At 34.0% G+C, this 23,035-nt stretch overlaps 1 protein-coding gene across 6 annotated transcripts in view; it reads right to left on the bottom strand.

Moving 5' to 3' along the window:
* The window catches only part of SYT14 (synaptotagmin 14), a 185,203-nt gene that overhangs the window by 119,232 nt on the left and 42,936 nt on the right, over positions 1–23,035 (bottom strand). For all 6 annotated transcript variants that reach the window (XM_037737399.1, XM_017525572.2, XM_017525574.2 and 3 more), the window contains one exon: positions 5,132–5,296. In XM_037737399.1, the coding sequence (XP_037593327.1) occupies positions 5,132–5,243 (112 nt within the window). In that variant the 5' untranslated portion in view covers positions 5,244–5,296. The remainder of the gene's footprint in view (positions 1–5,131; positions 5,297–23,035) is intronic.

The raw sequence follows: 23,035 nt of genomic DNA, 5'->3' as shown, positions 1-23,035 counted from the left end.
TTTAAATTAGTAAAATAAATCCACAAACTGGTAACACTATCACCAAATGTCACATATTATGACAGTGTTTGCCCAGTATGTAGCCAATAGTCACATGTGGCTATTTAAACTAATTAAAATTAAACAGAAATAATATCCAGTTCCCCATGCTATTAGCCACATTTGAAGTGCTCAACAGCCATATATGTCTAGTGGTTACTGTATGGAACAATGCAGGTACATAAAACTTTTCTGTTGTTGCAGAAAATACTATTAGAAAGCACTGAGATGACAGAGCTATAAGGCCTCAGACTCCCAGTGCAGCGCTGTTAACCACTTTGTGGGATACCATGGTGGGGATCTTAAAGAAAGAGAGGGTTCTGAGTCTCTTGAGGAGGGTAACTAGTCTGCGGCCAAACTTCGCCTATTGAAAAACATTACCTAAAGTAACCTGCAATTAGAAATAGAGAAGAAAACCCTTCCTCCTTTTTCTATAACTTATAAAGCCCATGTCAGAAGCTAGAACACCAGGTACCAGTAATATTACAGTCAGCTAAATGAAGGGTTAATCTATGGGTCAAACAACTTTTGAAAAAATTTTGGGAACATTCCATGTGTAAGTTTAGTACTGACTATGTTGTGGAATATGTGAGAAATATTTGGTTTCTTTAGGTATTAGCATGTTTCTTAATGAAAACGAATTTAAAAAATTAAAAACCCTACATGCTACTTGTAATGTATTAATTACTAGTGTCTATTCTACCATTACATTCTGATAAAATAATATGTAAACCATTTTACATTATTTTCAAATTTTTGCTACTTTAAGCAGCAAGGCTACCAGAACTAAACCAGGCCTACCAAAGATCACTAAATCTGACAATAAAAAAACTGCTAGAAAAACAGATTCCAAAATGATACATTTTCAAAAACTGACATTTAAAGTTAGTGCATCTATCCTGGATTAGCCTCTCCTACATCATTGTAAAGCCATTCACATAATTGATAAATAGCATATCCCTATTATGTATGTAGTCATAGCAGAACTGAAAAATCTTCCTTGTTACTGCTACTTGGCTTTTTGTTATTTTATGAGAGTATGACTTTACACAAAAATTCCAGATGTGTATTTTATAAACAAAAGCCAGTGTACTTTTGGCCTTGTGATCAAATCAGCAATAAATGGATGTGACTAAGAGATTACCAGAAGTAATTATTAGCAGTATGAGCGGCTAGTAATGTTTTGAAAATTATCACAAGTACTGTGATTGAAAACTACAAATGCTTAATTAGAATCCTAATTCTATAAAGAGAACTCACGAATAATAATAAATTATTCATGTATGCTTATTGTAAATAGAGCAGTAATATAAAAATTTTAATGTATGGGCAAAATGAATAAAAATGTATCCTGAACCATGTTATTGAATAAAATAACATCTATTGCTCTCCAGGAAAAAAATTAAATATTTGATATAAATTCTTATTAGGATAGATGCAAAGAGCAATATTGTATAAGGGGCTTCGGAGTTAGTTACATAAAAATTTCAAAGCAACTACAGCACATCAAATAAACTCCAAATAAAGCATGTAAGAAAACCATGAAGTTTCCGGTTGTAAACTAAATGGACATTAAGAAAAACTAGGGCTGCTGAAAAATTGGCCAAATAATGCAGGGACCAGAGCAATACTTAGTGGTACAAACAACATGAATGCTCTTGAAATGATTTTAGAAAAAATACTGAATGACTTTAAAAATGTCTCCCAGTAAAAGGATTCAAGAACATCTTAAATTTAGACACATGAATAGGAAAGCTGAGAAATTTGGATGATGTTTTAATAATTTTAAAAATCAAGAGAAAATTTAACCACTCACACCAACATTAAGAGACCTCACCTTTTTCTGGCATTATATTAGAATATTTTTCATTTTTAGTCTTTGCTGTTCCTTTCTTGGCAGAAATGGCCCCAGTTTTCTTTGGGTTTATGTCTTCTTTCACTTTGCAGTATTTCTTTGAATTTATTTGTTCTTCAATTTTCTCAGATAACTTATCTTTAGAATAAGTTGATGGTGCTAGACGTATGTCTTCTTTTATAATGGATTTCTGTGTCATATGCCTATTGCTTGTCAAAATATCTTTTAAAGAACATTCATTTCCTGAACACTCATTCCCTTTGGATGCTTTACTTTTAATACATTTTTTAGCTTTCTTTAAATGCTCTGAATGCCCTAAATCAGGAAGATGCTTGTATTTATTGAAATGCCCCATATTCTCTTGATCTCTTCCCAAAAATACATGTCGAGATTTAGTATATTCTTCCTTTTTACGATTATCTGTACTAACGTATTTCTTTTGCTCATACAATTTGTTTACTCCATTGGCATTCTTCTGATTTCCTTTCATTTCTTGGTATCCTATCTCTTTTAAATCATTCTTACCATTATTGGAAATTCCTAGTCCAATTGTTTTACATCTGTCAGTACTTTCAAGTTCTTGACAAGGAGGTCCAGCCCTTGTATTCTGTTTGATAACTGATATCCCACCATTATTCATGCAGCCTTTCAAAGAAGAATCACCAGTATTACCAATGTCTTGATACTCTGATAGAGTCCGCTGCCTATCACTAACATGTTTAAATACTCTTTCTTCATGTATTCCTTGATCTTGCTTTTGTGAAACTGAAGTATTACAAGTATTTATTTGGTTTGCTCTGTGCTCTAAACTGGATTGTGTTTTCTGACAATTAGTGTTTTGGGAGACTTCTGTTAACCCAGCATTTTTTTGTTTAGAAGTGTGTACAGTTTCTTCTGCTGCAGAGCTTTCCTCTTCTGGGCGAAAGCCACTTATCATGCTTGTTACCTGCTCAGCAACTGAGTCAGTTAAAGCATAGCTGACCTCCCCAACAGCAGTGGTCAAATCATCTACAGCACTACTGATTGTGTCTACCAGAGAGGACATTGAAGGCAGATTCTGTTGGAAATTTCTGAAAAATGCCATTTTCTAATTCCTTGTTCCTAAAAGGTACAATAATGGAATTTTCTCTTCTCAAAATATCAACCACTTTGGAACTTGAATTTAACATTTACTTAAATGTTGCTATTCATCAGCTCAATATTAGCAATTCACATTATAGCTTTTAATCTTTCTGTAAATACATTATGCATTGAAACAAATATGTTGAAGACTCTTCCGAAACAAGAAAAAAATCAAACCATTTGGTTTAAACGTAATGATGTTTTTCCCACTCCACAGCTATTGTAACAGCAGCAAGACAGTATTTTTCCCTCAAACACTATTGAGTTTTTATTCTATACCTGAAAGAAGAAGCGTAAGAAGGATTTTTATTATGTACTTTTAGTTGCTTATTAATAATCTATGTAAGGGAACTACCCTATCTTATTAATAAACTACCAGTATCATTTCAAATTAAGAAAAATATTAAAGAAAAATATCTAAACAATTTTGTATAATGGTAAGAATAGAGGAGAAGAGGTGTGGACATCTGCTGAGTGGCTACTATATGTAAGGCACTGTAATTGACACATTTTATCCTACTTGATCTTATAGTGATTCTAGGAGATAAATATTATTGTTCCTATTTAATAAGTGACAGAAAAACAAGATTCAGTATAATAAAGGTCCCTGAGACATTTTCAAGGGATCTTCAAGGTCAAGACTAGTTTTACAATAACAGCAAGGGGGTATTTAACTTTTTTATTCTCATTGGCTCACAAGTGAATACGGTAGTTATCCAGAGGCTACATGACAGATTGAATGCAGAAGCAGAAATGAGAATCCAGCTGTCTTCCATTATGCCAGTTATTAAAAAGATTTGCAAAAAGTGTAAAACAAAATCACTCTTCTAACCATTTTTTCCCTATTTTCTTTTTGCTTTGAAAAATAGTTTTTTAAAAATTTAAACGTTTATATTAACATATAATAGTCTTACTGTTGATTTTTAAAAAATAAATTGATAAATAACATTTTTTAATTTTCACAGTTTTGACTTTAATATGGTACATATCAATAGATATAATCCACATAAACAAAAAGCTCTTTGGGAGTACTCAGTAAAATTTAAAAACATAAAGGTATCATTAAACAAAAGAAAAACCAGAAATGCTGAACTAGAGAATTACCAATGGCTGCTAAAAAGATACTTTTAGCCAGTTCTTTAAATGATAAAAAAGTAGGACTGGAATGGATTATGAGAAACATTAAACTTGACCAAATTAAAACTGTATAAAATACTATTTAGTTTCTTAATGCAAAAGTCACAGAATATAACTGAATAACTAACAGATTCTTATAAGTAATGGGGCTATTGCTTTTTAAGTTATCAGATATAAGAGAAAAGCATATCTCCAACACAGGTACACAGGTAAGAAAAGCAAGATTCCTCAGCTATTGTTCGTCACATTCTTCTAAATTAACACTTTGCTTTTATAATTTCCAATTTGTTCCTACTATCATTTTTATAAGCCAGTCTTTGGAAACAGAAAATTGTAAAAACTCTTGTAGTAATTAAAAAAAAAAAAAAAAAGAGAAAGAAACTCCAAGGAAAACATTTCCATAAGAGAACGATATTCACCTTTCCTAGTATCTAGTAACACTATAAAATATGGTGCTAAGGGAGGGAGTGGAACGTTATTTTTTATAATCAGAACTGATATATAAATTAAGTTACTAAGTAAAACCACCTCCTCCAAACAATAAAATTACCCATTAGCCGAAAATTAAACAGCAGGTAAAGAAAAAAGGTGAATACTTTCAAAAGTGTTCTACGGATGTGTGGGGAAAAAGCTCTCTAAGGAGCCACTTGGTCAATGGAAGCATGCTACGTGAAGTAACAAGATACTTCCTTCTTCCTCAAGCATATCTGCTCATATTATAGGCCCAAAAGCATATTTTAAAAATAAAAAATTAAAATGTCATTTTGTGGTAGCAGACAATTCACCTGTACCTAATAGCAATTCATGAACAACAGAAGGATATGGGAACATAATTTAATTAGCAGTAGATCTTTTACAGAATAATAGCTCAAATATTAGTTAATTATGTCACAACCAACTTTTTTATTGTATATATTAAAATAAGTAAAATAAACAGATTAAAAAAACAAACAACAGAAGCAGAAATATGATACTTACAAATTTTATCTTGTGAATTCTTCCTTGTACTGTATTCTGAACCAAGATCTGGAAACCCGCCAACATTTTCAAAACAGAACTTCTTATTAATATAGAGAAAAAGGAGCAGCATCAAGATAATAAACACCCCAACAGCTGACAAAAATCCAACTGCCTCTGGAGATACTAGAGAAAAAAAAAGTCACAGCTGTAAGCATTTATTTCTCTTTAAGCTACAAATAAGAAGGAAACCCCCAAACATAAGTTAGCTTACTACCTTATTTGAATTTTCTTTGTCATAGTTTAAAAATAGTTTCGTTTATAAGAAAAACAAACTGCAAAGTTTCATGACAGTTGTTCAATTCATTAAGCAGCATTTATTCAAATTTTCTAAGTTTCCTTATAAATCTGTAGAAAGAATCTTGAAAGAAAGGCAAGAGTCAGCCAGGCTCAGTGGCTCATATTTGTAATCCCAGCACTGTGGGAGGCCAAAAGAGAAGGATCTCTTAAAGCCAGGAGTTCGAGACCAGCCTGGCCAACAGAGTGAAACCACATCTCTACTAAAAATACAAAAATTAGCCTGGCATGGTGACACATGCCTGTAATTCCAGCTACTCAGGTGGCTAAGGCATGAGAATCGCTTGAACCTGGGAGACAGAGGCTGCAGTGAGCCAAGATTGTATCACTACATTCCAACCTGGGCACCAGAACAAAACTCTGTCTTTAAAAAAAAAAAAAAAAAAAAAGACAGGAGTCATCATATGTTTAATCCATTGAAGAGTACTGCAAAATTCTGAAAATAATTAAAGGCTGGGCGCAGTAGCTCATGCCTGTAATCCCAGCACTTTTGTTGGACGAGGTGAGTGGATCACTTGAGATCAAGAGCTCAAGACCAGCCTGGCCAACATGGAGAAACCCTGTCTCTACTGAAAATACAAAAATTAGCCAGGCGTGGTGGTGAGCACCTGTAATCCCTTCTACTGGGGAGGCTGAGGCAGGAGAATCGCTTAACCCCAAGAGGCAGAGGTTGTAGTGAGTCAAGATCACACCACTGCACTCCAGCCTGGGTGACAGAGTGAGACTCTGTCTCAACAACAACAGCAACAAAAAGGGCGAGGTATGGTGGCTGACACCTGTAATCCCAGCACTCTGGGAGACGGGGTGGGTAGATCACCTGAGGTCAGGAGATGGAGACCAGCCTGACCAACAAGGTGTAACCCCGTCTCTACTAAAAATTAAAAAAATTAGCCAGGTGTGGTGGTGGCACCTGTAATCCCAGCTACTTGGGAGGCTGAGGCAGGAGAATCGCTTGAACCTGGGAGAGGGAGGTTGCAGTGAGCTGAGATCGAACCATTGTACTCCAGCCTTGGCAACAAGAGCAAAACTCCATGCAGAATTAGAAAAAAGTTATATCCCATGCACAGATACATTACTTAACAAAATTTATGAGAATATATATCATTACTTTTATCTCTAAAAGCTTCAATGGCTCTTTCTTAGTAAATAAATTTTGTACTCCCTGATGTGGCAGTTAAAGCTCTAGCCTGTCTTTTCAGTATTATACTTCAGTCAAATGCTGTACCCACTCTCAGAATCCACAATATTCAATACCACACATCTTCCCCTTGCCTGGAAGGACCAACTCCTCTCTGCTTTATCCTACTCATTCACTCAACCAACTTACATATTTGCAGCACCAACACGCACCAGCCATTGTTAAACAAACAGTTTCTGTGTTACTTGAACAATCTGGTGAAGACAGTTACAACAGAGTGTAGTAAAGGCAATATAGTGTAATAAAGGCTATAACCGAGAAAGAACAGGGACTATGAGAACCACAGAAATACTTATTCCAGTGTTGAAAGATCAAGAAAGCTTTTCTGGAAGTTATAGACTCTATGGTTATATTTCAAGAATTGGTAAGAAATAACATCTGCAAAGGCCCAGAGACAGAAGATCAAGCTATATTCCAGAAACTGAATGCAATCCTGTTATGATAAGCTACCAGATTTTCAAGAGAATTTGGTCTCAAGAGAAGATAGGAAATCACCTACAGAAGTTTCATACAGCGGGAAAAGACAAAAGACAGCTTCTCCAGCCCTTGGCAATCTTTCTTGCCTTTCAACTTTTTTATTACTTGTCACTCTATCAGTCATTTGGAGTTAAACAGAAACTAAGTTTTTGTATCCTCAATGCCAATATTCAAGTATTAGCTGAGAATAAATTCTAAGCTTCAAATACCCCTATAAAGATCCCTGTATAATCTACTCTTCTTCCTCCATCACTCAAACAGCAATTCAAATATTATTTTCTCCAAGATTCTTTCTTTAATCAGAGAGAAATTGCAATTAGTATCCTAACTCATTTATTAAAAATTAAGTCACCAACTGGTCAACGATAACTGCTTTGATTTCCTTTTCCATTATTTATAAAAGCAAGGCATACCAGGTACAGAAATGAATAAGACATTATGTCTTTTCAAAGCTGGGTCAATGATATTGCAGAAGAAGATGAAGCAGAGAGTAATATTGTAAGGCAGGGGCAATGGGAGTGAGAGGATGAGGCAGCAGGAATGGTAGGAATGCTAGCTGGATATCAGGCTTGTGCTGAGGAACAGACATTGTTACTAGAATCAAGAAATTATAGCCAGATATGTTAACCTTGCCTGTCTTGTCCTCAGACTGAAGCACAGCCAGGGAAGAAAACTATTTTAATAAAAGCTAAGGTATATGACATAAAAAGTGTTATGCATCAAGCCTGAGAAATAGAGTAAAAATGAAAACAATAATTATCATCGCATTTCAGATGGCCAGGAAAATCAGAAGCAGGACAGAATCTGGTGTGAAGAGGCAAAAAAGAGGAGTACTTCAATATTACACTGTAATAATAAATATATATAAAAGTTTCCCTTTTAGTCCAGGCTCAAAACACTCAGACATTTAATGCCTTAAGTGGCTACATAGGATTAGGACATCATGCAGACTGATTTTCCATTTGTTGGAAAACTAAATAACAAGAGAAAATGTAGCTCATGTCACTAAGGAATGCTAGTTACTGCTAACAAAAATAGCAACAAAACCATATAGCACATACTATATACCAATCACTGTTTTAAGTACTTTACATATATTAACTCATTTAATCTTCACAATGATCCTATTATCATCCCCATTGTAAACTGAGACAAAGAAATATTAAATTTTGTGTCCATATAGTGGAAGAATCAGGATTAAAACCCTGTCTGGATGCATGGATGAATGAATGAATGAATACATGTGAGCTCAGGAAAGATCAAGAATATACCAGAGGAGCTGTGACTGGAGATGAAAGCAAGGTCCAAATTGTCAAAGAACCTTGAATATCATCCTCAAAATTTTCTATTTGGGGAGTAACATGATTACAAGTTTGCCTGGTAGAACTATATTGGTTAAAACAGCTAGAAAGCTGAAATATGGTAACAGATTAATAGCAGTAAAGTATCTTCAGTTCTTAAACTAAGTAGTAGCAGTAGTAACAGACAAGGGTGAAATCTAGTCTTCGTTCAAAGAAAACTGATAATGATCCAGTTATGTAAATGTAGAGGATAAGAAAGAAGAAGAGTTGAGATTAATTCTAAAGTTTCCAGTTTGAGTGGCTGGGTAAATGGTAATGCACTAACCAAAATGAAAAATACGAGAAGAAAGGCATTTGGATTAGAGCATGAGAGGAAAGAGGGACACAGAAGAGGTATGACAGATAATTTAAAAATTTAATGGTCAAGACAATTTTATGATAAGTACTATAATATTAACTTGGCCTTTAGATTAGTAAACTGAAGCCCAGAGAATAATTTAGTTGTCCAAGATCACAAATCTGTGAAGTGGTAGAACCTGGACTTGAATCCAGATACTTTGACTCCAGAATCCATGATCTTAAACACCAAGGAATACTGCTCCTTGTATGCCAACCTGCATATAAAAGATAAGAAAAAGCTATGTGACCAAAGTAACATGGTTTACTATATATATTATGAGAAAATATTTTATTTTTAGCTCTCATATATGTTAAAAAATAGCAAGTGATTTCAACTTCCTCAAAATAAATACACAAATTTTCAAACTGGAATCTAATTTTTTCTGTTCAAGATACTATTCAAAATATTTAAAAATTAATTTTAAAATCAAGTTTAAAAACCAAAATACATCCTTATATGCCACATTTGAAAAGCTAATAAAACAAATACACATTTAAAAACTAAAGGTACTCTACAGAAAATAAGCTTGACATTCATTAGTAGTACTCAATAAAGAATATAACTGCTCTCTGTGAGCTATATAATCCTCTGTATGAATTTGATTGTGTTATGTATACTGAACTGGCTTTGGTACTTATCTTTATATTCAGAAATAAATATATGTGTTTACAAAAAAATAAACTTTAAAAATACCAATTTTTTTAAATTTAAGCGTCAGTTAACAGTGGTGAAATTCATTTTAATTTCTACAGATGAGCTGGTCATTTAAAAAAATGGTAAAATTATAGTCTTATTAAAGTCATAGCAACAGCAAATCCATTTCGGCTTCGAAAGTATTGCAGAATTCACTTAAATTCTACATTATATTTTGCTATGAAAGAACATTTTCTAGCAAAGAAAATGCTTTTCTAAGAAAAATACTAGGATATACATAAAATAATTAAGTTTAAAGGGGATATTTACTAAACCAACACATTTTCGATTTTTATTTACCTGTACCACAATAATACTCTAAATAATATTTTTATCAAAACAAATTACAATTTCTAAAATAAATTTTACAAGACTATTCATTATATTTTAAATGCAAAATTAAAAAGCACCTATGCTTCATCTAATTATTTTTTTAAAAAGATAAAAAGCAGCAACTTACAATTTGCATTATAAGGGATGTATTGCTGATTTGTCTTGCTGGGCATGAAACACTAATCCTCTAACTCCATGTCATGGAATCTTTAATAATTCATTTAATAGATGCAATTCTATCTCTTGACCAAAATGTGAACTGTCAAAGTCAACTTTCATTGAAAAAGAGAAACCTGTTTTGTATTTAATTACCTCTAAATAATTTCGCTGTATGTTAATTAGAAAAATGGTATAATTTATTTTGCTCTGGGTTTGGACATAAAATAGAGAAATATTCATGATTCTAAGAGATAATAGGAAAATAGAAAATTAATATGTTTCAATTTCCTTTTGTAACACTTCAGTTAGTTCACAAATAAAATTTCCCTCAAATTTTGTATTACATTATAAATGATGCAAAACTGGAAAGGATATATGTAAATCAAAAAAAATAGTGTAACAATGCTAGCTGTTAACTCTGGATTTTATAAAAACCAATCATTACAAAGAGCATTTACTGATAAAAGTAATACAATTAACTGGTGAGTAACTTAAAGGGACAACAGAAGAAGTTGCAGGTGGCAGTGATGCAAAACACTGTCTAAGATCTTAGGGAAAAAAATGCCCTCTGAGAGAAATTTACCTACCTGGCTAGGTTGATAAAAGAGATGCCACCCAACCTGTTTCACATTTCAAGCCATGAATAGATTGAACCTATATTTCCTCTAGGTACAATGCAATAAATTGAAATTTCATTTGAATATCGTAACAAAAAACCCTAAATGAATCCTGAAGAAATTAGAGAAAAAAAAAGAAAACCCAAACACTTATCAAGTATGGAAAACCAAATACATAATATATTTAAACCATATACTTCTTACTCAGACTTAATAATACTTAATGTACTTTATATATTTAAACCAAATTATTAATATAAAAACTCTGTCAAACGATCTCTTGCAGAGATTTTTCTTCAAGGACAATCTTGATTGAGACTTTAGAATTATGATTCCAGTAAAGGTTAGACTAAGAAAAACTTATTTTCCTGGCAAATCTCCCCATAGCAAAGCACAGTCATTCTTTTGAACAACAAATTAGGGTTGACTACCTCAAATTTTTTCATTACCTATTCAACGTGCATGGATTCCTTCAAAATTATCTAAATGAGAAATGGCATGGGCAACATCTAAGGTCACTGCTTCCTTTCCTTTATATTTTCAATGGTTCCTTGTTCTTTCTTTTCAATAAGGAAGAACTACTATGAGTAAAGATTTTGAATTCAACACCAACTGCAGGAGAATATTCTGGTTAAAGCCAATCTATGATCCCAACCACAGTTTTAAATTTGCTTATTTCAGGATTTAGTTGAAACCCATAAAAATTCTGATAAATACAAAGCATTCAAATCTCTCAGAGAGACACCACCTTCCTCTTACACTTTAATATTAAGCCACCTGGTTCTCTTCTTGAAGTGATCAAAGCATTGTTTGCTCACTCTAAAGCCATCTTTCCCCTACTAAGCCCGATCCATTCTGAAGAGAAGTAGCTTTTGCAAAAAACATTGAATGGTTCAAGGCATATAGATTTACTGTGTATGAACACATACACAGGCAACCAAAGGTTCATCTAACCTTACCAGTCTATCATGTTTTCTTATCCACTAAATAAATGAGTCCAGCATACTTCAGTTAGTGATGACAAGAGCTCAACATCATACTGCGCTCCCACCTGAATGTAGCAATTGGAATGTTCTACTCACTTGCATTCCCAATGCATATCGAATAAAAAATGTGTAGCTCCATTTGCAAAGTGATATCATTTTACCTTTTTTTGTTGACATAATATCTGTATCATATATAGTAACAGCAAAAATACTTGAAATTTTAAAGAAAAACTACTCTAAAAGTTTTGCAAAGAAGATGCAATCCTTTAAGTTCAGCTGCTGATAGAGTTGCCGAGTAACCTCTAAACAAGCATCACAGTGTTGGAGCAGAATCATGTGAGAAACAGTTTGAGCCTTTGTCCTTAGAGGTTGAAATACAAATTTTAAGTAACTAAAGTAGGAGCTACTTTCAATAAGTAAGGTGTTATTGATGTAAACCAAACAGACTACAATGTAAACCAGACTCCATCTTAGATGTGAGCCTGACAGACTCTATCTTAGCCTCTCCCTCCCTGCCATTCTCTCCATTGGGTGCACAGCTGGGTCATGCTGTACCCAGAACTTTGTAACTGTTGTAACCACATCCTGCTTGGCAGGTCCCCTAGCTATTGTGAATACCCCCGCCTGGTAACCAGCAACTATGGGAACCTACTACCTCCTGGTTACCAGCTTCCTCTTCTAACTTGCTTATTAAACTCACTCGGGTTTAACAGTTATAAAGTAAGAAGTAGTGCTACAAGGGTCACCAGCAACCAAATCAACATTAACTGAAGAAAAAATCTGTCAGTCAAAAGGAGAAAAGGTAGACAATGAAATGGTGAAATTAAGAGATATAAAATATGGTGGTATACCATGACACATCTTTCAGTGATGTCCATTTTAGTTAGATATTTTGGGAGATATATAAACCTGTTACTTAATACCTTTACCAATGACCTGAATGAAGGAATTGAGAATATGTTCATTAATTTTGCAGAAGGTCCTAGGAATACTAGGTAGAGCATGATTGCTAATTCTCTGAACGAAAGATAAATATACTAGGGACCTCAATATATTAAAGAAATAACACATCAAAACAAAATGAAGTTCAATATGCATAATTTCAAGGTTACTACTCCATTAGGAGCCAAATGCTAATAAATGTCAATGAAAATGTTGGCTCAGTAAAATATGTCAGGAAAAAAATTAAAATAATATAACAAGTCAAATAGAAAGCAGTGTAATGTTTCTATGTGGTGAAAACTAATCATTCTATTACGCTATCTGATTCTCATTAAAGCAATTATGGTCTCCAATTTCAAAGTAAAATTGAGAACACCTAGTAAAGAATACATTTGGTGACTTTCACAATAAGGAAAAAATCAAAAAGCAGAAGAAAACAAACAGAATTTGTAAAAAATAAAATAAAAAGCATTTGTGAATAAAATTAAATTTATATGAGAAAAAAAGTATTAAAGAAAACCAGTATTGTAAGGATTTGGCAACATTTAATGAATTTTAGAAGGGAAACTGGTTTCCTAATCCTGCTAAGGAGTATAATACAATGGCTTAAAGAGAGCAAGTTAAGAAGCATTGCCAGCAAGTGACTGGTCAGCAAGCTGCTTTCCAGAACAGTATTATCTTTGATGCACTGATCATTGTCTACTGCCTTATTCTCACTTTTAGAGGACCAAAAACTTGTCTTTTTTCAGGGCCTAGAGGGCCTATGTGAGGATAAAAATGAACAGACGTAAAGAATCTAGCTTTTAGATCCTGTTACACAGTAGCCAAATAAATTCAAATGCCAGCGGATATATGAACAACTTAAAATTTACACTGGAGAAAACTCCATTAGAATAACAGAAATGTTAACAGAATATCAAATCAGGACACACACATCTTCCTGGTATTAGAGTACCTGAAAAGCTGAAACAGTAATTAAAAGGCTTCTTGGCAGGCACAAAATGAAAACTAACAGGAGGAAACTCTACCAAATACCAAGAATTATTTTAAAAGTAGAATAATGAAAACCAGATGATACTGGCACAGGAATAGATAACTGACAAAAAGTCCAGACACAGACTCTTGCACACATGAATTCTGATGTATGCCAACTTGGCTGCAGAGCGGTGGGTGAGTAGGGGGTCATGTTTTCAATACACTGTGCTTGGAAAATTGAGAATATAAGGGAAAATGAATTTACATACAAACCTATTCTAGCTAGATTATAGATCTAAATGTGAAATGCTTTAGCCAATCAATCTTGTAGAAAAAAAATACAAATACTTTTCTTCATGATCCCAAGGTAAAGGATTTCTTACCAAATGAGACATAAAATGCATAAATCACAAAAGAGAACACTGATAAATTTTACTACATTAAAACTTAAAATTTCTGATCATCAAAAGATATTATATAATGAGTAGGCAAATCAAATAATATATTTTATGGAATAATATATTTGCAACATGTATCAGGAAGAAAAGGCTCATATCTAAACATATAAGAATGTGTAAAAAACATTTTTTTTTTTTGAGACACAGTCCCACCACAACACCCAGGCTGGAGTGCAACGGTGTGATCTTGGCTCACTGCAACCTCTGACTCCCAGGTTTAAGCAATTCTCCTGCCTCAGCCTCCCGAGTAGCTGGGATTACAGGGGCCAACACCATACCTGGCTAATTTTTTTATTTTTAGTACAGACGGGGTTTCACCATGTTGGCCAGGCTGGTTTCCAACTCCTGACCTCAGGTGATCCACCCACCTCAGCCTCCCAAAGTGCTGGGATTACAGGTGTGAGCCACTACACGTGGCCAAAAACATTGTTTTAAGACAGCATAATAAAAAAAAAAATAGGCAAAGTCCTGATAAGGCTTATCACACAGGATAAAATAAAAATGGCCAATAAATGTATGCAAAAGTATTCACTTTTGTTATGAATCAGAAAACTTCAAATTACATCACAATGCAATATCACTACTTCAGAATGGCCGAAATTTAGATCTTGTAATATGAAGTGGAGCAACTGGAAATCTTTCAGATGATAAAAATCTGAGGCTCAACAGTGGAGAAAAAAATCAGAGGTATAGTCATACATTAGAAAATTATGTAGCCATAAAAATGAATGAATAATAGTTACATGCAAAAAAACTGAACCTTGGAAATAAGAGGTTAAAAGAAGCAAGGCAGAAGGGGCAAGATTCCAATATAAAGTTCAAAACAGGCAAATGTAATATTTCAAGGATGCATACTTAGCTGGTAAACTTCAAGGAAAAAAAAACTTAATGTCCATAAAAGCAGGCAGGAAAGGGATAGTACTCAGGAAGAGTGCTCGGGGGCTTCTGAAGAAATGGCAGCATTCTACTTCGCTACCTGGGTTCTAGTTACACAGGTGCTTGCTTTTAAATATTATTCTACATTTTGTTTCAAAATTTAAAAATAACTAAGAAAATGGTCAGTTCTTATGGGCAATTTATCTTGGTTATGTTGATACCTGGTGAATCATTCCAGTCTGCAAGAGCTGCTATCTGAATGAGCCATTTATAATCTTGTCCCTCTCAGTCTAATCTTATCATAGTATCCAGAATGAGTCCTTCAAAATGTAAATCAGAACTGAGTCCTCTCGTCAAAACTTTCCAATGGCTCTTCATTTCCTGCATGATCTGGCTCTCTATGGCTACTGTGACCTCATTTCCTACCACTTCCCTACTAGTTCATTCCACAGGCTGCCTTGATGTTTCTCAAATATTAGCCAGGTTCTTTTTCTCTGGATGTTCCCCCTCTGCTTTGATGGTGTTTCCCATCACATAGCTGATTCTCTCGCCTCCTTCTAGTCTTTGCTTAAATATTACCTTCTTAATGAGAACAACTCTGTCAACCCTATTTTAAAAAGCAACTCATTAACAGCCATACCTCACCTCTTCCCTGGTTTATTTTTTGTATTGCTTATCTTCTAAAATACCAAATAATGTATTACTTTTTAAATCATTTGTTATCTGTCTTCCTGTACTGGCATGTATGCTTCAAAAAGGCAGGAAGCCAGATGACCCTCAAATCTATGAAAATAAATGCTTATTTTTATTTGTCACTGATATTGGGATAGACTGCTAGGCAATAATTATGAATATAAATGTAATTTAAAATTATGAATATAAATATAAAATATAAATACTAAAACCCAAATCCAGAAATATATGGAGAAATACCACAAGACAAAGTTAGATTTATCCCCACTATGCAAAAATAATGTAACATTAGAAAATAAATTCATAGAATTCATCACACTAACAAATTAGAGTCAAAACACCCTTTCAACAGAAGCAGAAAGAAAAGTTACTAAGAAATCTCAACAGCAACCTATAATTTAATAAAGAAGAAAAAAACAGTAAATTTGAGTTGGAAGGTAACTTTATTAGCCTGATAAAAGAAATCAACCAAAATAATATAGCAAACAAAATTCGTGAGAATATATTACAATTCAAAAGTATTCACTTTAAAATTAGGAACACAGCAAAGCTGCTTGCTTTATTTTAAGCACTGAAGTAGAGGTTGTAGGTTGTTCTGGATTCAAAACAACATTCAATTTCTAGACTCTATGAGTCTCAGTAAAAACAAGAGTACCTTATTATTCTAACAATAAAACTTCATTCTTTAGAGGTTAATGAAAAACATAATTCAGTCTTAAAATAATGTGTTTTTAATCACAAAAGGATGAAAACTATGAGGCATGTATGAAACAAGTCTTAAAAAGAAGGCATAAAATAGTCCTAAAGAAATTTACGATAAACCCACAGCCAATATCATACTGAACGGGCAAAAACTGGAAGCATTCCCTTTGAAATCTGGCACTAGATAAGGATGCCCTCTCTCACCACTCCTATTCAATATAGTACTGGAAGTTCTAGCCAGAGCAATCAGGCAAGAAAAGACCCCATCGTCTCAGCCCAAAATCTCCTTAAACTGATAAGCAACTTCAGCAAAGTCTCAGGATATAAAATCAATGTGCAAAAATCACAAGCATTCCTATACACCAATAACAGACTTAAAGAGAGCCAAATCAAGTACAAACTGCCATTCACAATTGCTACAAAGAGAATAAGATACCTAGGAATACAACTGACAAAGGATGTAAAGGACCTCTTCAAGGAGAACTACAAACCACTGCTCAAGGAAATAAGAGAGAACACAAACAGATGAAAAACATTCCATGCTCATGGTTAGGAAGAATCAGTATTGTGAAAATGCCATACTGCCCAAAGTAATTTATAGATTCAACACTATCCCCATCAAGCTACCAATGACTTTCTTTACAGAACTGGAAGAAACCACCTTAAACTTCATATGGAACCAAAAGAGAGCCCGCATAGCCAAGTCAATTCTAAGCAAAAAGAACAAAGCAGGAGGCATCACGCTACCTGACTTCAAACTATACTACAAGGCTACAGTAATCAAACCAGCATGGTACTGGTACCAAAACAGAGATACAGACCAACGGAACAGAACAGAGGCCTCAGAGGCAATGCCACACATCTACAACCATCTGACCTTTGACAAACCTGCTGAAAACAAGCAATGGGGAAAGGATTCTCTGTTTATAAATGGTGTTGGGAAAACTGGCTAGCCATGTGCAGAAAGCAGAAACTGGACCCTTTCCTGATACCTTACACTAAAATTAACTTCAGATGGATTAAAGACTTAAACATAAGACCTAACACCATAAAAACACTAAAAGAAAACCTAGGCAAAACCATTGAGGACATAGGCATAGGCAAGGACTTCATGACTAAAACACCGAAAGCATTGGCAACAAAAGCCAAAACAGACAAATGGGACCTAATTAATCTCTAGAGCTTCTGCACAGCAAAAGAAACAATCATTAGAGTGAACCAGCAACCAACAGAATGGGAAAAAATTTTTGCAATCTACCCATCTGACAAAGGGCTAATATCCAGAATCTACAAACAACTTAAACAGCTTTACAAGAAAAAAACAAACCCATCCAAAAGTAGGCGAAGGATATGAACAGGCACTTTTCAAAAGAAGACATATATAAGGCCAACAAACATATGAAAAAATGCTCACCATCACTGGTCATTAGAGAAATGCAAATCAAAACTACATTGAGATACCATCTCATGCCAGTTAGAATGGTGATCACTAAAATATCCAGAGACAACAGATGCTGGAGAGGATGTGGAGAAATAGGAACACTTTTACACTGTTGGTGGAAGTGTAAATTAGTTCAGCCATTGTGGAAGACAGTATGGCGATTCCTCAAGGAGCTAGAAATAGAAATTCCATTTGACCCAGCAATCCCATTACTGGGTATATATCCAAAGGATTATAAATCGTTCTATTATAAGGACACATGCACAGGAATGTTCACTGTAGCACTGTTTACAATAGCAAAGACTTGGAACCAACCCAAATGCCCATTGATGACAGACTGGACAGGGAAAATGTGGCACATATACACCATGGAATACTATGCAGCCATAAAACAATGAGTTCGTGTCCTTTGTAGGAACATGGATGAACCTGGAAACCATCATTCTCAGCAAACTGACACAAGAACAGAAAATCAAACACTGTATGTTCTCACTCATAGGCAGGTGTTGAACAATGAGAACACATGGACACAGGTAGGGGAGCATCACACACTGAATTCTGTCGGGGGGAACTAGGGGAGGGATAGCAGGCGGTGGTGAGTTGGGGAGAGATCACGTGGGGAGAAATGCCACATATAGGTCATATAGGTGATGAGGAGGAAGGCAGCAAACCACATTGCCATGTATGTACCTATGCAACAATCTTGTATGTTCTTCATATGTACCCCAAAACCTAAAACACGATTAAAAAAAAAAAGAAAGAAGGACATAATAAAAAGAAAAGCATCAATAAATTAAATTGGATAAAAGCAACAGAAGTATCTAAGAACATACTCTCTCTCTCTCTCTCTCTCTCTCTCTCTGTGTGTGTGTGTGTGTGTGTGTGTGTGTGTGTGTGTGTGTGTTTGAGGACAAAGGACTAAAATAAGAAGAACATACTTTAGCAAGTCTAATAAAAATTACAACAAAACTAACATTAATTCAAGGCCTATTCTGCATCATGCACTACCCCACGTATTTTACATATACTCAAGTTTCACTACAAGTCTGTTACCTTGCAAAAAAGGAAACCGAAACATGTGATGAAATAATTTGTCCAAATTCACAAAGCTGTAAGTGGCAGAGTCAGGATTCAACTGTCTGGACTAATGTGATACTTAAAAATACAGAATATATGTACATGGAAAAAGGGAGATAACCATAAATACAGACATATACAATTTTAAAGCAAATACTTTATATACCACAGCAAAAATGTGTTTGTATACATTTGCAAGTATCTATAAAATAAGAATAATAATACCTATTCTGACTGGTGTAAGACGGTATCTCCCTGTGGTTTTAATTTGCATTTCTCTTTAGATTAGTCATGTTGAGCATTTTTTCATATGCTTCTTAGCCATTTGTATATCTTCCTTTGCAAAATGTTCATTTTCTTTGCTCATTTTTTAATGGGGTTATTGGAGGGGTTTTGGTTTGTGTTCCTTGTAGATTCTCAACATTGGACTTTATCAGATGCATAGTTGGCTAACATTTTCTCTCATCCTGCAGGCTGTCTGTTTACTGTGTTCATTATTTCTTTTGCTGTGCAGAAGCTTTTTAGTTTATATAGTCCCATTTGTCTACTTTTGTTTTTGTTGCATTTGCTTTTGAAGGTCTTAGTCATGAATTCCTGGTCTAGGCCAATGTCTGGAGAAGTTATTCCTAGATTTTCTTCTGTAATTTTTGCAGTTTCAGGTCCTACATTTAAGTCTTTAATCCGTCTTCAGTTATTTTTTGTATAGGGTGAGAGTTATGAGTCCAGTTTCATTCTGCTTATGGCAATCCAATTTTCTTAGCACAACTTCTAGAATAGGGTGTCCTTTCCCCAGTGTTGACTTTGTCAAAGATCAGTTTGCTGTAAGTACGTGGCTTTATTTCTGAGTTCTCTATTCTATTCCACTAATCTGTGACTATTTTCACACCACGCTGTTTTGGTTGCTAATACTTTGCAGTATAATTTGAAGTCAGGTAAAGTGATACCTCCAACTTTGTTCTTAATATCAATTTGACAAAGATTTTTTAACCAGGAAATGACAAGAATGTAAGAGAAACAATTATTACTCTGCATCTACTAATTTTTTTAAAATTTTATGAGTTTATAGTAAGTGTATATATTTATGGGGTACATAAGCTATTTTGATACATGCATACAATGTGTAATAATCATATCAGGGTAAATGGCGTACTGCTAAATTTTTGATAAATAACAAGTATTATTATATGACAAGAAAAAGCAACAAAATTTATTTCATTAAAACAAGAAACATATATATAAGAAATATTCCTTTATCCTTAAACATTAAATTTAGGACTGCCAAACTGACATCTGAGGAACACTAGATCAACAAAATATTTTTTTTTAAAGGAAGGTGGGGGTGTTCCATGATGACATGTATTTAGGAAATACTGCCCTAAATAAAGTTGAAAAGTTTTTTAGTGCAGGACTTCTAGAGCCATCAATATGCTAATTTTCTAAACTTAGCCATCTTCACCACAGCCTGTGAGTGGCTCTAGAGAAGCCCTAACAATCTAGAACAGCACTTAAAAATCACCAATCTAATACAACATCCTAACATTTTTGATATATTTTGTAAAACGTACAAAAAGAGATGGAAGGTGGAGGGAAAATGAATTCTGTTTACAATAAAGCTGAGGTTCTATAAGGCATAATTTATAACTACATATTGGGTCAACTTTGAGGGAACGAGAAGTAAAGGATAGCAAAGTGGAAGTTTGTAACTTTGACTTGTTTATTAAAATTGATTTACACGCTAATTTTATATTGAGTATACTTTAAACTGTGCTAACTGCAAGTATGGCTTTACATGTGATGAAAAGTCTGACCAATATATAGTTGAATTTTAAAAACCATAAATTAAAATGAAAATACACGTAGAGTTTAAATAAAAACTGCACCTTAGACATTTAAAGTGACAATAATTTTACTGTAAAATTTCATATAGACACACTAGGCAAAGCACTGAAGTATTTACTAACTATCTTTTCATATTAGCCATTAGATGGCACCATATATCTACTAGTTAACATAACTATACTAAACTAATTGCCCCTACATGCTCAAAAATACAAAATATATTTAACTTTTACGTAAATATAATACACATTATCTTTTATCATTGTTAAATTTAAATTTTAAAGTGAAGAAAGATGATATAAGCAGGTACATTTATATAACCTCTGCTGGAATGTTAAAACTTAATAAATAATCTCATTCAGAAATCAAATGGAGTGTTCTAAGACAAGGATTCAAAGTTAAAGAGCAGACAGATATAGAGAACGCCTTTCCTTAAGCTAAATAGAAAACTAATTCTCCACCTTAATACATTTTGTTTTTACTTCATTTTATTCATAAACCTACATTGTCTGATTTCCAATTCTTCTAAATAATCAAATTTCTGCTCCTCTTCATTAAACTTCATCATATCTTGTTTTCTAATGCAGGACTCTCAGTTCCTGTGTAATTTCCCAGTCTCTCCTGAAATTGCTGCTGCAAATTTTTAGACAGTCTATTTAAATGTCAAAAATGACCCCATTCTAATAATCACATTTTCTACTTCCAGTTAAGGTAGAATAACAAGGATCAGATTTATCTCACCACCTGAAAATACTAAAACAACAGACAGCATATATGAAACAACGGCACTCAAAACACTGAAGATGAGCATAAGTGATCGTTCAGAGGAAGAAAAAAATGAGACCATCTGTATGATTACGATTTTCCAAGCTTACTACCTGGATAAAGAGTACAGTAAGCTCACTGTACAGTCAGGTGCTGCTGAGGTGCGGAGATAAACCTAAGAGTATGAAGAAGCCAAGAGTGCTAAAGTTCATGTGGATGAGTCCAAGATAATAAAAAGCTGTGTAGACAAAGAACTCCAGATACCTGCACTGAATCACTCGTAACATGCAGTTCAGTACTTCTTAGCCCATACATGTAAGGAAACATCAGAGGCTGGGGAAAAAACTGCCTAAGAGGATTAGAGGGAAGAGATGCCGAATCTTACACAGAGCACAAAATAGCGACTATTCTCAAGATCCAGAATTTTAAAATCTCAAACCTTATGAGCCTGATTAGACTGATATACGAAGGATTTTGCTTCACAAAATTAATCTTAAACTAAATGCAGGTTTTGCCCTTCCTAACAAAGGTGAAAAGCAAGACTGAAAGGAATAAACTGTTCTCAGGTAATTTAACCTATCTCAGAATAAAGCTCAAGAACTAATCACAATTAGATATAACACTCAACAAGGGAAACTTCACAATGTTTGGCATCCAATAAAGAAATTATTAGGCACTCAAAGAAGCAAAAAGAAAAAAATCCAGGAGAAAAAGTAATCAATCAAAACTGACTCAGAAAACTGATAAAATTAGAATACTAACATTATTGTATACTCCATGGGTTTGAAGAACCACAGGAAAGACTGAATGTGGTAAGAAGAGACATGGAACTTTCCTTAAAAGCCTAAATCAAACTTCCAAAGATGAAAACTAAAATGTCTTAGATAAAAATACACTGAAAGAGAATGACAGCAGATCAGATATTACAAAAGAAACTGTTAATGAATCTGAAAACATATCAACAGAAAGCATAAACACAAGAACAAAAAGACAGAAAAAATAAGCAAATAATCAGTAAATTGTGGGACAACTTCAAGTAGACAAATACATATGTAATTAAAGTCCACACAAAAGAGATGAGAAAAGGAGAAATCAAGAAAACATTTGAAGAAGTAATGGTCACAACTATTCCAAATTTAATAGAAACTATAACCAAAAGCAGCTCACTAAACTCAAAGTACAAGAAAAATGAAGAAAACTACACAGAGAAACATTATATTTAAATGGATTAAAGTTATAAAGATAAAAACAGAGGTAGTCAGAAAAATTACACATTATGTACAAAAGAAAAGAGGTAAGGCTGACAAGAGATTCATCAGAAATAATAAAATCTAGAACAAGTGGCACACTATCTTTAAAGTATTGAAAGAATAAAAGCTGCTTGTCTAGAAGTCCTTGTCAGTTAAATGATCTTTGAAAAGGGAAAGGTGAAATTCTGTAAAACAAAACACAACACAACTTTGAGTCATACAAAAGGATACAGTTTGGATATTTGTCTCCACCCAAATCTCATATTGAAATGTAATTACCAATGTTGGAGGTGGGATCTAGTGGGAGGTGTTTGGATACAGGGTGGGGTCGGCGGGGGGGGGGGATTCCTCATTGCAATAGTGAGTACTCACAAAATCTGATTAAG

The sequence above is a fragment of the Cebus imitator genome, unplaced genomic scaffold (genome assembly GCF_001604975.1).
Source record: "Cebus imitator isolate Cc_AM_T3 unplaced genomic scaffold, Cebus_imitator-1.0 Scaffold38, whole genome shotgun sequence".
Lineage (NCBI taxonomy): Eukaryota > Metazoa > Chordata > Mammalia > Primates > Cebidae > Cebus > Cebus imitator.
Note: the sequence above shows the minus strand (reverse complement) of the source record. Positions and strands in the feature narration are given on the sequence as shown.